The sequence below is a fragment of the Cutaneotrichosporon cavernicola genome (genome assembly GCF_030864355.1).
Source record: "Cutaneotrichosporon cavernicola HIS019 DNA, chromosome: 6".
Taxonomy (NCBI): domain Eukaryota; kingdom Fungi; phylum Basidiomycota; class Tremellomycetes; order Trichosporonales; family Trichosporonaceae; genus Cutaneotrichosporon; species Cutaneotrichosporon cavernicola.
Window position 1 is genome coordinate 1,588,621 of NC_083398.1, and position 14,479 is coordinate 1,603,099.

Sequence of the window (14,479 nt, forward strand, 5' to 3'; positions counted from 1 at the left end):
CCCTCCTCCTAAACTATGTCACATCGGCCTTGTACCTTTGCTAGCTTGTAAGCATTGACGCGTCCAAAAGAATCAGGTTGGGATGGCGCCGAGTTCAAGCATGAAGTAGTGATGAATGGAGAGAGTTAATTGTCGCATCAGTGTTTTGTTAGGATGGGATGATGGGATGATGGGATGAAACGTCGAGTGGGAGAGGGGAGATTGAGTGCGTGTTCCGACAGGTACGGGGACTCCTTTTCTACGCACTCTGAGACGAGTTCGAAAGGCAAAAGACCCAAGCAATGTAGGTCAATGCTGGAACTTGCGGGAGCAGCTAAGCATGTGGGGGTGAAGGGCATTAACCCCCCCTCCCCCTCCCCCGGCCCCCCCGTCTGACCTCGGCTGTTTGACATGGTTTACTGGAGGGAATGCTCTGGTAGACTGCCTTTGTCTGTCCACACGACCAGTTACCCTGTCAACCAAAGCATAGAGGCTTACCCAGCTACTCAGGCCTTGCTTGATCCTTCCTTATGGTCATGCCTTTTACGCCCTTGTTAAGCCTCTCCAACCGTGTACGCCACCGTAGCCCTACGTTTTACCCCTTATTCTTTTACTCCATATCCAACACCATTCTAAACTAAGTACAATATCATTGTTAGCGACACGCATCCCATCCCATCCACATCCCAGCCAACTGCAATCCTAATTCCAAACTACAACTCCAACCACTCTAACCTCTATCCATTCCTCCATCCCATCCATCCAACCCCTTCCTCAATCTCCTCATCCCCTCTCTCATACAAAGCAACCTTATCTGTTTCACGAGTGCACTCCTCATACACTCCACGACAATACCAACGCGTCACGCCCTCACGACGCGAGCTTGACGCCCCATCTCTTTCCTCTCCTTGCCATACATCAACACTCTTCCCCTGCACCACCACCCCATTCTACCCCCCACTCCGACCCGCTCGCCCCGCACGTCCTCGTTGATCAAATCAGAGTGTGCTCGAAGGCTGTGCCGAGCCCTCTTACGACCTCTTGCCCACGGGCTACCACACAATGGCCATCTTTAAGAAGAAGGCCAAGACCGACCGCGAGCACGGCGCGCGGTCCCCAACCAACAGTCCTCCTGTCCAGTAAGTCGAGTTCAAGACGCGCCAGCGTGCACGCGTTTTTGTGCATCCCGAGGCGAAGGAAAGCGGCGATCCGGTGTTCCATTGCGAGCGTAGCGAGCTCTCATAAGACAAGCTCGCTCCAACCTCCACAACTCGCACAATGGCGGCGCCTGACTCACACGTCGCCCTCGCTTCAACTTTGCTGACGCGCCCAGAGTCCAACCCTCCATGATCGCTGCCGTACAGCGCGGCGTGTCGGACTCGTTTGTCCCCCCTAACGCGTCTATGGGCCAGAACCCCAAGCGCATGACCAACTCTGTGAGTACTTGGGACGCGTGTGGGGCTGCCCTGGCGCTTGTGTGCAAAGATGCCTTGACTGACTCCAACAGGTTCAGTTTGGAGCTATTCCCCCACCCGTCCTACAGAGCCCGCAAACTGGACGGGCGTCGCCTGGTCCAGGAGGACTACCGTTAGGGCAGGGCGGTGGTTACCCAGTCGGCATGGGGTTACCGTCGTCGATGCAGCAGGGTCACCCCCAGCATCAGCAGCAAGCGTCACTCAGCTCGATAAACGGCCCACTGTCCCCGCTAGCCATGGTCTCGGCGCAGCATATGGGGCCGCCAGGCGCCATGCAACAGCCCCAGCAATACCAGCAGTTCCCTCAGCAGACCCAGCCCCAGCAGCAGGGTGGTGGTTTGCAGCAGATCCCTCCCCACAATCCAGGTTACCCGTGGTCGACCAGACCTCTTCGCTTGTACCAGCCGCGCGAACATGCGCAGCCTCTGTCCCCGTTCCCCCGCTATGGGCTGAGCGTACCTCCGTACCCGTCGCACTCGGGTCACATGCTCCTGTTTGGCGGCCTGGTTGCTGACCGCGCTCACAACGACCTGTGGAGCCTCGACGTGCGCGATCACTCGCTGCAGTTAGTCAAGACGCGAGGCGAGGCACCATTGCCCCGCATCGGTCACGTCAGCGCGATTGCCGACCGCATCATGCTCGTGTTCGGTGGCGACACAAAGGTCGACGAAAAGGACAAGCAGGACGAGGGCCTGTATGTACTCGATTTACGGACGCAGGAGTGGTCCCATATCCCCGTCGTGGCTGGTCCATGCGGGCGTTACGGACATGCCGCCTGCATGCTTGGCGGCTATTTCTACGTTCACGGCGGTCACGTCGACGGCAAGAACTTTGACGACTTGTGGTCGTTTGACATTCGTCAGCGTGAGTGGTGTTTGATCGGACGAGCATTTTACTGATTTCAGTGGGACGGAATGATGGGCAGTACACATGGGAGCGCATCACGTATAACTCGCCTGCTCCACTCGCGCGTACTGGTCACACTATTGTTCCCTACCAGAACCAGCTGTTCCTCTTTGGCGGTACTGACGGCGACTACCACTACAACGACTCGTGGTCGTTTGACATCGCCACGGGCGTGTGGACGGAGCTCGAGTGCATAGGCTACATCCCCATTCCTCGCGAGGGTCACGCTGCTGCGATTGTCGACGACGTCGTGTATGTCTTTGGCGGCCGCGACGTTCACGGCAAGGACCTCGGCGATCTGGCTGCGTTCAGAATCTCCAACAAGCGCTGGTACATGTTCCAGAACATGGGTCCTGCTCCGATGGCCAAGTCGGGACATAGCCTGTGTGCAGCACACGGCAAGGTGTTCGTTATCGGCGGCGAATCCAACCTGGCGCCAGAGGTGCCAAGGGACGACCCCAACCTGATCCACATCCTCGACACGGGTGAGTATTTCCATTATCTTGGGATTAGAAATAGTGCTCACATCAGGCAAAATCAAGTACCCGTCCGACAGCCAGGCTCCTGGTGGGGCCCGAGCCCCTCAACAGGCTCGACCTCGAACAACGTCGGACGCGACTGACCGTCGCCCGACCAATGGCGGGAGCCCCAATGGCAGCAGTCCCTACGGTATGGGTTCTCCTGGCAACGCTCAGGCCGCCTACATGGCGTCACGATCTGTTGACAACGTGTCGAGGGCCATGTCTCCTCCGCAAATCACATCAGAGCCTCGTCCTCTAATTGTAACGAACGACACGGGCGCCAAACTCACCAAACACACGCCCCGCAGCGAGTCGCTCGACTCGGCGGGGCCTCCCAGCGCCGGGCTCCGCATGAGCGGCCAGGCTCAGCCAATGGGCGTTCCGCAGCCGATGATGCAGGGCAACCCACTTCCCCAGGGTGCGCCCCCTCAACGGCCGCGTCGCGAGGGCGATGAGGAGTACCGCCGCGCGATGTCGCCGCCCGAGGTGACTATCAACGGCACTCCCAACACGAGCTCATCGAGCCCGACCAACGAGAGCGTCGTTACGCCTAACGGTGATGTCGTCACACCAGTGGCGCGTCGCCGCTCCATATCCCCACCACCACCGGGCCACGTCCCAAGCCACACGGTTCACCCGAACATGCGCAACTCCCGCAGCCCGCCCCCACAGCTTCGCGTCGGGGAGGACGGACGGCCGGCGCTTCCTCCGGATGCCTTCTATTTCAGCGGCAAGTCTCCCACTGGCGGCAGCCGCCCAGGCTCCCTGCTGGGCCGGCCTGGATCTCTCCTTGGCCGGCCTGGCTCCATCATTGGAAACCGGCCGGGCTCCGTCGCAGGCACCGCCGACCTGTTACGCGAGATCAAGGCGCGTGAGACCGAGGCGGACAACGCCAAGCGCCGTGAGGGCGCACTGCGCGTCTTACTGGGCAAGGCTATCGAGCAGGGCTATGTTGTCGACGAGGACGTCGCTGACGTGCCGCCGCCTGACAATCTCGGCGACAACGAGCAACTCCGGCACGTCGCCCTCGCGCTCAAGCAGCTCAAGCAGGAGAAGGCCAACCTCCAGAACGAGGTCACTCTGCAGATGCAGCTCGCGTCCGACAAGATCCAGGACTCGGAGCGCCTGCAGAAGGCCGCACTGCAGGAGGCGGCGTACCACCGCGCCAAACTTACAGCCCTCGAAGCTGGGGACACTGATGTGTCCTCGAAGATGGACGCGAGCCGCATCGCCGACCTCGAACGGCAACTCGAGTCAACCACTACAGAGTACACTGGTGGGCAGCGCGAGCTGGAGCGCCTCAAGTCTGAGGTTGAGCACCTCCAGAAGATCTGCCACGACGCCACTGAAGCGGAAGCGGAGACGCTTAAGCGCGCCGAGGTCGCTGAGGAGGCGGTCGCTCAGCTCCAGGAGGAGATTGAGACGCTTCGCGACCACGCCGCGAACCATGACCGGTCAACGCGCGAGCAGACCGAGCGGTTTATCACCCTCACCTCAACGCAGAATCAGCGCGAGGCCGAGCGCGACGACTACAAGACGCAGTTGGACGACCTGCAGGGCAAGAACGACGAGTTTGCGCTGCTACTTGAGCAGGCTCGGGCGTCCATGGCGGCTACCAGCATCCGCGCTGATGAGTTTGAGTCTCTGCATGACCAGGCCAAGGAGCAAGTTGCGACGCTCGAGCAGGAGCTCGCCGAGGCCAAGCGTGCCCTTGAGGACAAGACGCACGAGGCTGAACAGGCTAGTGCTCGCCTTGCCGAGGCTGAGGGCCTCCACACCTCTGCGCGCGAGGAAGTCACCAACTACCGCTCTCTGACGAGTGGCCGACTTGGCGAGCTTCTCGAGTCTCACCGTGCTCTCCGGGAGGACAACACGCGCGGCGTCAAGGGCCACCAGGACCAGCTTCGCGCCCTGGAAGAGGAGAAGGGGTCGCTCCTCAAGCTCCTCCGCGATGCCGGCGAGCGCGTCGATGCCACAGAGGCCGTCGCGAGCTCGCACCGCAAGAAGGCTCGCGAGCTGGAACAACAGCACTTGACTGTTCGAGGCGACATGCGTGCTCAGCGCACCAAGCTCGCTGCGGCTCAGAACGAGCTGGCCAAGTACCGCGCCTTATTCACCAACAAGGACTCGGAACTGCACGAGCGCGACCAGGCCGTCACCGAGCTGCAGACACGCGTGTCACTCATGCGCAAGCTCCTAGGCGAACATGGCATCAACGTGTCGGACGCCGACCTCGAGTCGGCCGAGACATCGAGCGCCGGTGAGCTCGAGTCCAAGCTCCGCGACAAATCGCGTGCGCACGACACGGCGCAGCGCGAGATCGACGAGCTAAAGCGTCGCTGTGAGGAGGCCGAGGACAAGGCCGACTCGCTCGCCCGCCTTGTCGAGCGGTACAAGGACGCGCGCAGCCCAAGTGCCGGATCCATTCATTCCGGCGACGGTGAGGGTCGTGACGCCAACCAGCGTGCGCGCGAGGCGGAGCGCAAGCTCGCCGACGTCGAGGAGGCGCACCTGAAGCGCCTCACAGCGCTGCAGAGCGACTACGAAACGGCTGTCCGTTACGTCAAGGGCACGGAGAAGATGCTCAAGCGCATGAAGGACGAGCTCAACAAGCAGAAGGCGACAAACACCACGCTCCTCTCGGATCTGGACGGGATGCGTGGGCGCGCAGGGTCGCCGCCTACGCGCGGCCTCTCTGGGCGAACAACACCTTCAGACGGCGAGCTTATGCGCAAGATCCAGACCCTGCAGAATCAATACGCTGCCCTGCAGGCGGAGCTAGAGGCGTCGCAGGACACGCTGAACGCTCGCAACCGCGAGTGGGAACTGCTGCGCACGCGTGTGGAGGAGAACGAGCGAGAAAGCGAGCGAGAAAACGAAGCACTGCGCAAGGACCTGTTCGAGGCGCAACACCGCATCGAGACGCTGTTAGAGATCAACCCGGCCGGAATCATGGGCTCGGACGACGACGACGACCGGCTAGGCGGGCTGCGACGCGGGTCGACAGCCTCGAGTGACGGGGGCACCTCGATGGCATTTGACAAGGTAAGCGGCATCCAATATTAGGCTGACCGCAGTTCACCAAGGAACTGAAGCAGTGGGAGCGGGCACGGTCGCCAGACGCACACGAGGAGGAGGACGACCACGGGCTGAACGGCAAGGCCGTATCGCCCAACCCTGCGACGCCCGCGTTCCCCATGGCACCCGGCATACCTACGCGCAACAACGTATCTGGCGAATGGAAGTAACGGACGATTGAGTGACGATTCCCGACGATGAACGATGAAAGTACCCGTAGTATCCATACCGTACAATGACGAATGCGGCCACGCTGCCGGTCTGCTTGTATCCCTTGTGTCCGGTTAATGCATTATGCTACAGTGAGCGGTGTGAGTACGTCAGCGGAGCGGACGCAACTAGCTGCAGCGATCCAGCGAACGACATAGACCTCGGAGTGGATCAGACAGTGGTCAGCTGGCGGGCCTGGAGACCCCGTTACGTAACACTAGTCTCCAGGCACTTTCCGCTCCCTCCTCCTAACCTTGTCATCACAACAACAATGACCGCAGACGCGCCTTCGGCCCTCGAACTCGTTCTCGGAGGCGCAAAAGACGTCGTTGTGGGAAGAAAATACCTCGTATCGCGGGGGGGAACCACGCGTGAGCCGGCCTCGTCTTCAGCTCTCCTGTTAAGCTCACTCCAGGCCCTGCACATATCCTCAATTCACGGACGGCGAAACTCGGCGTACGAGAGGTCTACGTCTCCTTCCCAGGCGAAGATAAGCGTCTCGACGCGTGGGTTCCACTCGATGTGGTTGGAGAGGAGGTTGCGGAAGCGGGTCCTAGTCGAGTTGTTGTGAGTTGACCTCGGCCGATCTTCCCCAGCTCCTCTGCCCTCCTCCTCGCTTCATCTACCAACCTCCTCCCTCCTCCCTCTTCCTCCCCTCTCACCCTCCCCCTCCCCCTCCACCAACCAGCCCAACCCCTCCTCTTCAAGTACCCACCTACCCACCCACCCTGCACTCTAACCTCAGCAACCCCGCCGCGAGTCCCAAGACCACCCAAGCAGCGAACGCTCAACTCCCGAACGGGAACACGACGCCGTGACCCGCGTACGCAATTTCGAAGACGTCCGATTCGGGGAATACCTCGTCAAGACGTGGTATTACTCGCCGTACCCTCTTCCTGAGAAGAAGGAGGATAAGAAGGATGACAAGAGGGGCCGAAAACGGAAGGAGATGGAGGGGAGGAGTGGGAGTGCAGGGAGCGCGGGCAATGTGCTATCGCATGGAGTTGGGCAGGGGGGTGAGGGGGCAAGGGGGCGGATGTGGGTTTGTGATGTGAGTTGAGTTGCCTGCCCCAACCACTCCCGCCCGCCCACTCACACCAGCTATGCTTCAAGTACATGCACACGCGAGCGGGATGGGAACGACACACCTCCACCTGCGGACAGATGCAACCACCAGGCCGCAAAGCATACCAGCGCGGCAGCTATACCATCTGGGAGGTGGACGGCGCCAATTCCCAACTCTACTGCCAGAACCTGAGCCTGTTTGGCAAGCTCTTTATCGACCACAAGGTGGGCATTTTCCAGGATGTACTGACTCTGTTCAGTCCGTCTTCTTTTACGTCGAGAATTTCCTCTTCTACGTCCTCTGCGACGCGGCGACCTCGAAGCGTGATCAGGTCATGGCCTTTTTCTCCAAGGAGAAGACGAGCTACGATGACTACAATCTCGCTTGCATCGTCGCCTTTCCACCTCATCAGAATAGGGGGTTTGGCAAGCTCCTCATCGAGTTCAGTTACTACCTCACGCGTGGCGCGGCGAGCCCCGGCACGCCCGAACGGCCCCTCTCGGATTTGGGGCTCAAGGGATACCTCACGTTCTGGGTGGCTGTCGTGTTGAGGGTGTGTAGGCGGCTGCTGGCTGATGCGGAGCCGGTGGAAGATCGCAAACCGGCAGAGGAGGGGCGATCGTTGCGGAATCGCAAGTCGGCTGATACCGTGGAGGAGGTGGTTGACGTCAACGGGATTGGTGAGTGCCAGCCACCCGGCGTGTCACTGCTAGCTTGAGCACAACAGCTGACAACAGAAATGACCAAGCGCCAGCTGGCCCAGAAGGGACAGTACACCATAACGACAACCCTGGAAGACCTAGCCCGGTCATGCCACCTCCGCGCCGACGACGTGCAGCTCGTGCTCACCGAGCTCGGCTTCCTGTCGACCCGGCGGCGTCTCCCCCCAGTCATAGGGGACGGGGAAGACGACGACGACGAGCTGAGGGAATGGCACAGCGTTGAGATCGTGATCGCCCGCGACGCAGTGGACGAAGCATGGACTGCGTGGAGGGTACGCGATACTGGTGTGCTAGAGGAGAAATACTGCCTATTGTAGCATCTGTACATGGAACTTTGCCTAATCTTCTGTTTCGACTTTTTTACTTCTGGTCGATCCAATCAAGCCGCTCCACACCCCAGAGCACGTCCCCTCCCCATGTGTCTTTGACAGTAACGATCCCTTCGCCCTCTGGCGGCGCAAGCCAGAATTTGGCCTCCTCACTCTCCCCATCTGCTGAAAGAGAGAAAGCGTGCCCGTCCGCAGCACGTTCCCAAGCCCATAGGGTAGGACGTTCGGGACTCGTGGGGCAATGGACGAGGACGACCGCGTCGCCAGATACAGGGGCCCAGTCTCCGTCTAGTGTCAGCGAGATAGGGAGGAAACGCACAAGTATCAATGCTCAGACACAGGTCGGTACCGTACGCGCGGAGGAGTGAATCGCCGTGCTTTGCGACGACCCACCGATGGCGTGGGAGGATACCGGCGCGGGGGGCAGTATGTTCGCTGGTGTCAGGGAGGGAGGGAGGGGGTGGTGGGGTTTGGGTTACGGGTTGGGAGAGGGGGGAAGAGGGGGAGGGTGGCAGGAGGGCTGGGGGGAGAAAAGGGGAGGTAGGAGAAAAGGGAGGGAGGACGATACGCACAGAACAACAACGCCGCCAGGACTAGCATCCGGCGCACTAAGCAGCCAGTGTGGGCCTTGGGTGATGACCGCCGTTGTCGCGGCATACCACTCTGGCGGCTCGTGCTTCAGCATACCGACGACGAGGAGTGGGTGGAGGTAGAGCATGTTTGTCAGTGGGGCTGTCGTGGGTTTTTTCTGGACATTTTATATCATAACAGCCTTGGGGTGGAGTGGGAAGAATCGAGTGGCCGAGAGAGAGGTGGGAGGTGCCAACAAGTGTCCATCCTTGCAAGGAGGTATGAGGAATGTGGGTTTGCTTATCTGGCCCGGCGGACGTTGTAGGCTGTGAGATTGAGAGGCTCACTGCGCTACGGCCTCTTTCTGCGCTTTTGGGCAGGTTTAGCCACCCTGGACAAGGTGGACAAGGTATCACGTACTATGTAGCGTTGTACAGATTCGCTTTTGAATAATGCTTGACAGATGATTCTGTAACTTACCCTCATAGCGTTGTTCAACCTCGATGAGGCAAGAACTGCTAATTGCTAAGCGGTTTAAAGGCATCAGATCGGTTCCAACTCAGTGGTAAATGCCAGGTACAGACAAAGATAAGCGTCGCCTTATCGTTCCACCCGTGTTTCCAAGCCTCCAGTCCGTTACGCCTCTGACCCTCGCTCTACACAGCCCCACCCCACATAATCCACCCTCACAATCCACGCACTCTAGCATCCTTATACATGTCTAGTTGTGGTACAAGCAAACGCTGCCCCAAATCGTCTACAGCTCGATAATCTCGCCTGTGCAGCGACGACACGAGTGGCGCATGTCAATGTCGCCGGCCGCGCCAACAACGTGGTGCCTCATCATCTCGCGCTCGAGCAGCCGGGGCGTCTTCTTGGGAGAGACAGACGACGGCGTCACAAGCACGCGAGGAACGACGGGCGGAGTCGTTCGTGGAATGGGTAGGTACCCGGATAAAAAACTAAGACCAAAGCCGCCCACGGGTGGTGCTGAAGTCTGCGGCCGCTCGGGAGTTACGTCAATGGGAGGAAGCGGGCGCGTCGGAACCGGGGGCCGGGCACGAGGACGCTCGTACTCGGGCGCACGCTCACGCTCCTCGCGTTCCCGCAGAGTCCGCGTCGCAGTCGTCGTCTTGAGGATGAACGACGCAGGGCGGACGAGGTCACGGTTGGCCGCATTCACCTCGATAGGAGGAAGGTCGAATCCATGCTCGATCGGAGACGTCGCCCAGTCGAGGCCGAGGCCGCCTATGCTTGGAGCGGCGCGGACAGCGCGGGGCCGGGAGAGACCGAAGAATGACTCGCGCTTGCTCTCGCGATCCATCTTCTCGACAGGACCTTGGGGAAAGGCAAACCCCCGCATACGCCGCCAGTTATTGTCGTCCCCTTCGGCGGCCGACTCGGATTCACCATCCTCGTCGTCCATTGCGTCGAGGAAGTCGGCATCCGCATACTTGGCCTCGGGTGGGGTGCCAAACATGTTGGCAGTGGAAGACTTGCGAGGGCGAGACTTGGGGGTACTGGGCAGCGAGTTGGGCGTGACCTGTGGCGTGCGGGTCCCGTCCAGTGCCGCTTGCAGCTCTGTCATGTGCGCAACCATCTCCTTCCTCTCCCTGCGTTCACGGTCCAGAGCCGCAGTGAGGTTGAACAGCTGGTCACGCATCTCGGCAATGAGTCGGTCCTGCGCAGCCTCGCGCTCCTTCGCGGGTGACATGGCACCCGATGCCGCCGACAAGGCCAGAAGGCGGTCGCCAACTGTTGTCAGCACGTAACGAGAAGAAAACACTCACGCTTCCTGGCACGATCTTGGTAGACATGCTTCTCGCGACGCTCCCCCTCGACCTGCTCCTCCAGGCCGCGGCATCGCTTGCGCCATAACTCGACATCCTCGCGCAGAGCATCACGCTCCAGCTCGGCGTCTATGCGGTCGCGGCTGTCACGGCGAGCGGTTGCCGGCCACAGAGAGCCATCGTAACTGTTGCGCGACGCCTCCGTGCTCGCCCGCCCAGTCGAGCGTCCATCGTCGAAGAAACGAAAAGAACTGTCCTCGGCCTCCTCGTCCACTTCACCAAGCACGCGCCCGGAAGTGCCAAGAATAGCGCTCCGGGGGCGAGGGCAGGGTCGGGAGGCGCCACGTGCCATCGAGGTCCATTCGGCGAGTGGCGAGATCATAGAGGGAGGAGAGGCAATCTCCCCTGTGACAGACGGTGGTGATGTGATGCAGCGCGAATTGGAATAGTCGTGCGACGATCCGCTCCCGCTGTCGTCTTTCTTATAGGATATGGAGCTTGCACGAGTGAGGAGAGGGCGGCGGCCACCGCCGAGCTGCAGGCTGGAGGGACGCGCACCCTTGCTCGGAGACGTTGCGCTGGCGGCTTTGAAAGCAGAAGCGCTGCTTGTGTCCAAGGCCAGAGGTCGGGGCCGGCCACGTCCGATGCTCCCATACCCGCCCTTGGTTGGCGTCTCACGTGCTGAAGCGAGACTCCGCGCGACGTCCGGGTTAGAGCTGCGGCGGTTCGAGGAGCCTTGGCTTGAGACAGACGATACCAGATGCAGTTCCCTGAGCCGCGAGGGCGTGGGGCCGGCAGGGGTCGACTCCTGCATCTCATGGGTTTCAGCCGCGGAGGACGTGTTGGACATCATGTCGGTTCCCTCATCATCAGCGTCAGATTCGGTCTCGTCTTCCTCTGTTAAGACCCCAAGGCTGCTGCTGTTGAGGAGGACGGATGAGGTCTTGGTAGGACCTGACATCTCCAAACCAAATGACCCGAACGCCGGCGCATCCTCCTTGGGATCAAAGCGCTGGGCAAAGCTCTGGCCCACGCTCTGTCCAAAGCTCCAGCGCTCGGTGCTGTCCTCAAACTGTGACCAGGGGAGCGGCGAGGCCGACAGGCTGTTGAAAGAGGACGACGATCCGAAAGTGAAGGAAGATGGGCGACTGGATGAGGCGGTCGAAGTGAGGGCATCGGAAGGTGGCCGCGACGATGTTGTGGACAGATCGTCGTCGTCGTCAAACATGGGAAGGGAGATTTCGGCAGGCTTGGGTTCCTCACGCGGCGGAGCCTTGGGTGTACAGCTTCCTCCACCAGTGAGCTTGTCAAGCGCACGTCGACGAGACTCCTCCTTTTCCTTGTCGCTGGGCTCAAACTTGAGACGAGAGCCGCTCTGCGGAGTCAAGCTCTGAGATGAGCTCAGTCCCGAGCGCGAGCTCGAGCTGACATCACCCATGGGCGAGGAAGGTGTGGATGGGAACCCCGGAGAGGGCAGACCGAGAGAGGCTGGTCGCCCGAGCTTGAGGTTAGGGAGGGAAATGGACTCTGAACGATTGTGAGAATGCCGCCGACGCGATGGAGGCAAGGGCTGGGGAGAGGAGGAGCTGTTGTTGAGGTTGGGGGAAGAGATGCTGTTACGCGGCGACCCCTCAAGCAGGTCGAGAGGCGAGAACGACCTTGAGAGACGAATGCTGGGGGGTCGTCCGGCGCCCAAGCGCTTGGGCGGCGAGGACTCCCGGATAGGGAAAGACGGGAGAAGCGCAGGCTTGTTCGAGCTTGGCTTGGCACCAAAGTTGAAGGAGTTTAAGCGGGCAACAGCCGCTCCTTCGCGGTCTGTGTGAAGAGTGGATGGCTCGACCGTTGGGGTGGCTGGCGTGGTCACGATCTCGCGCGACGAAGTGGCCGTGTCGCTTTGCTCGGTGTCGGACGCCTTGGTCGCAGATTCGCCCGAAGGTTCTAATGGCGGCATGTCAAACAGGCCCATGACGGTAGGACGAGGTGTGATGTTCTGGTTGAGCTGAGGCGGCCACGACAGTGTCATCGATGACCGCTGGCGCTGATGGCGGCTGGACTGGCGAGCATGGCGCGACATTGTGTCCATCATGCCCGCTGCCTCTGCGTCGATGACTGCGTCGAGGAGAGCCTTGCCATGGCTGCTGCTGGGCACACGGCGAGGGAAGGTATTGTCGGCGGTGCTGTTGTTGAGGACCGTGCCCGAGCCCGACGAGGCCGACGAGGCGCGAGAAACGTGGGATGGTGATGGTGTGTGCGAGGTACGAGAAGCGCGGAATTGCTTGAGCTGGATGTGAGCTAGAGTGACACAAAAGTTGCTCACCTTCTTCCTGGCAGAGTTTACCTGCCGTGCCCTCCGCACGTCAGTTTCAACCGCGGAGGACATGGTGGCGGTGTCACGAGCACTTCAGAGTGTTGCGAGGGAGGTCGACAGCACGCGACCAAGAGGGGAGGTGGTGTTGGAAACCAGTGAAGTTGACTGCGTGAGTGTGTATGTGTGTGTTGGTGAGGTGCGGAACAGGTAGGGGGAGTGAGGAGGGAGGGCGGGGGGGAGGAGAGGGTGTTTGCAGAGGAAAGGAAGGCGGTTGATGGCTGGGCGCGTCGATGTTGAAAGGAAGGACAAAGGTCGGAACGTTGCTCTGCGCCCCCCCCAAGATGGCTGGGCGACAGAGAGCGAGACAAAGGTTTGGATGGATGAACAGATGAAATAGGAGACGAGAGGAGGTGGGGTTGATGGCGATCAACCCGACGGAGGACTATTGATGGAGAATGGATAAGAGTAGAGACGAGTTGAGAGTTGAGAGGTCAAGGATTCCAAGGCAAGGGAGAAGGGTGGGGTTGAGATCTCTGTTGGCGAGTGAGATGAGTGGATTCAAGGGTAGGTGCGAACGCGTGCGGCCGCACAGGTCGGTTGTGTGGATGGCGGATAGGTGATGGCCGCGACCAACTGCCGATTCCAGAAGGGAAAGGATTGTCGGATAGGACGCCCGAGGCTTGTGCTCTGCCGGATGCCGAAGCCCACAGGTCGATAGGTTCCAAGAAATGGCCACCCGGTGGCTTTCGGGTCCCAGTCAGTGGATCAATGGGAGGCGCTCTAGGCCACAAAGCTCAAAGCGCTGACAGGCCGCTTGACCGTCCGTCAACTAGGTTGCCCAGGCTCGCGTTTCCAAAGAGGGGTTTGACTAGGGGCCAGGTATCGAAATGAGGCGCCAGTGCGCGTCTCAACCCCTACTGCGCGTTTTGAAGTAGAATTGCGCCGAGACGAAAGGAGAGAAGTGTGCTGGGTTGCAGAGGGTATAGGTGATTGATGAAGAGGGGGAAGGGGGGGACAAAGGAAGAGATTGAAGAGACAGAGTTGGAGAGAGGTGTTGAGTGTGTTTTGTGGAGAAGACATGCCTGAAGGTGTTGGTATCTCGTCGGTCGGTAGGTACGCTTGACCTTTGCAGATTCCGGCCGGCAGTTGCACGATGGACGCACCTCCTAGTCCTAGTCCTAGTCCTAGTCCTAGTCCTAGACCTACCTATACCAGCATAGTATAGTCTATGGTGGAAGAGGGTCCTGGATGGAGGAACGAGTAAAGCCGGCATCAGTCTCAGGATCTCAGGCAAATGGCGAGACTGTGCAATCTCAGGGTTGATCACAGGATCCATTTCAGGGTTATCCAACAGAGGAGAGACCAGGAGAAAGGGGATGATTTATTTCAGGGAAGATTTAGGGTATAAGGCATATATAAGGAACAAAACTCTGAAAACGGATCCAAAGACCGGACAGTATTAGCTTGACTTGGTTTGCTACTTGAAACAGTTCCATGGTGATAATGCCACATATCATACGCGTCT

The 14,479-nt window shown here is 59.9% G+C and overlaps 4 protein-coding genes across 4 annotated transcripts; 2 read left to right on the plus strand and 2 right to left on the minus strand.

Annotated features, from left to right (window-relative positions):
- Window positions 1-1,041: 1,041 nt before the first annotated feature.
- Window positions 1,042-6,129, plus strand: CcaverHIS019_0606220 (uncharacterized protein; the record flags this gene model as incomplete). The annotated part of the gene is made up of 6 exons (XM_060603100.1): window positions 1,042-1,118; window positions 1,313-1,415; window positions 1,487-2,318; window positions 2,360-2,845; window positions 2,892-5,926; window positions 5,959-6,129. 6 exons carry the CDS (start codon window positions 1,042-1,044, stop codon window positions 6,127-6,129), a joined length of 4,704 nt encoding a protein of 1,567 aa, XP_060459428.1.
- Window positions 6,130-6,440: 311 nt separating this feature from the next.
- Window positions 6,441-8,274, plus strand: CcaverHIS019_0606230 (uncharacterized protein; the record flags this gene model as incomplete). The annotated part of the gene is made up of 6 exons (XM_060603101.1): window positions 6,441-6,540; window positions 6,585-6,736; window positions 6,915-7,220; window positions 7,271-7,459; window positions 7,495-7,915; window positions 7,973-8,274. 6 exons carry the CDS (start codon window positions 6,441-6,443, stop codon window positions 8,272-8,274), a joined length of 1,470 nt encoding a protein of 489 aa, XP_060459429.1.
- A 43-nt stretch (window positions 8,275-8,317) lies between these two features.
- CcaverHIS019_0606240 (uncharacterized protein) lies at window positions 8,318-9,004 on the minus strand (the record flags this gene model as incomplete). The annotated part of the gene is made up of 3 exons (XM_060603102.1): window positions 8,318-8,574; window positions 8,606-8,721; window positions 8,859-9,004. 3 exons carry the CDS (start codon window positions 9,002-9,004, stop codon window positions 8,318-8,320), a joined length of 519 nt encoding a protein of 172 aa, XP_060459430.1.
- A 609-nt stretch (window positions 9,005-9,613) lies between these two features.
- On the minus strand, window positions 9,614-13,026 carry CcaverHIS019_0606250 (uncharacterized protein; the record flags this gene model as incomplete). Its single annotated transcript, XM_060603103.1, has 3 exons — window positions 9,614-10,611; window positions 10,647-12,927; window positions 12,964-13,026. The coding sequence occupies 3 exons, from the start codon at window positions 13,024-13,026 to the stop codon at window positions 9,614-9,616; spliced, it is 3,342 nt and encodes a 1,113-aa protein (XP_060459431.1).
- Between the last annotated feature and the right edge of the window lie 1,453 nt (window positions 13,027-14,479).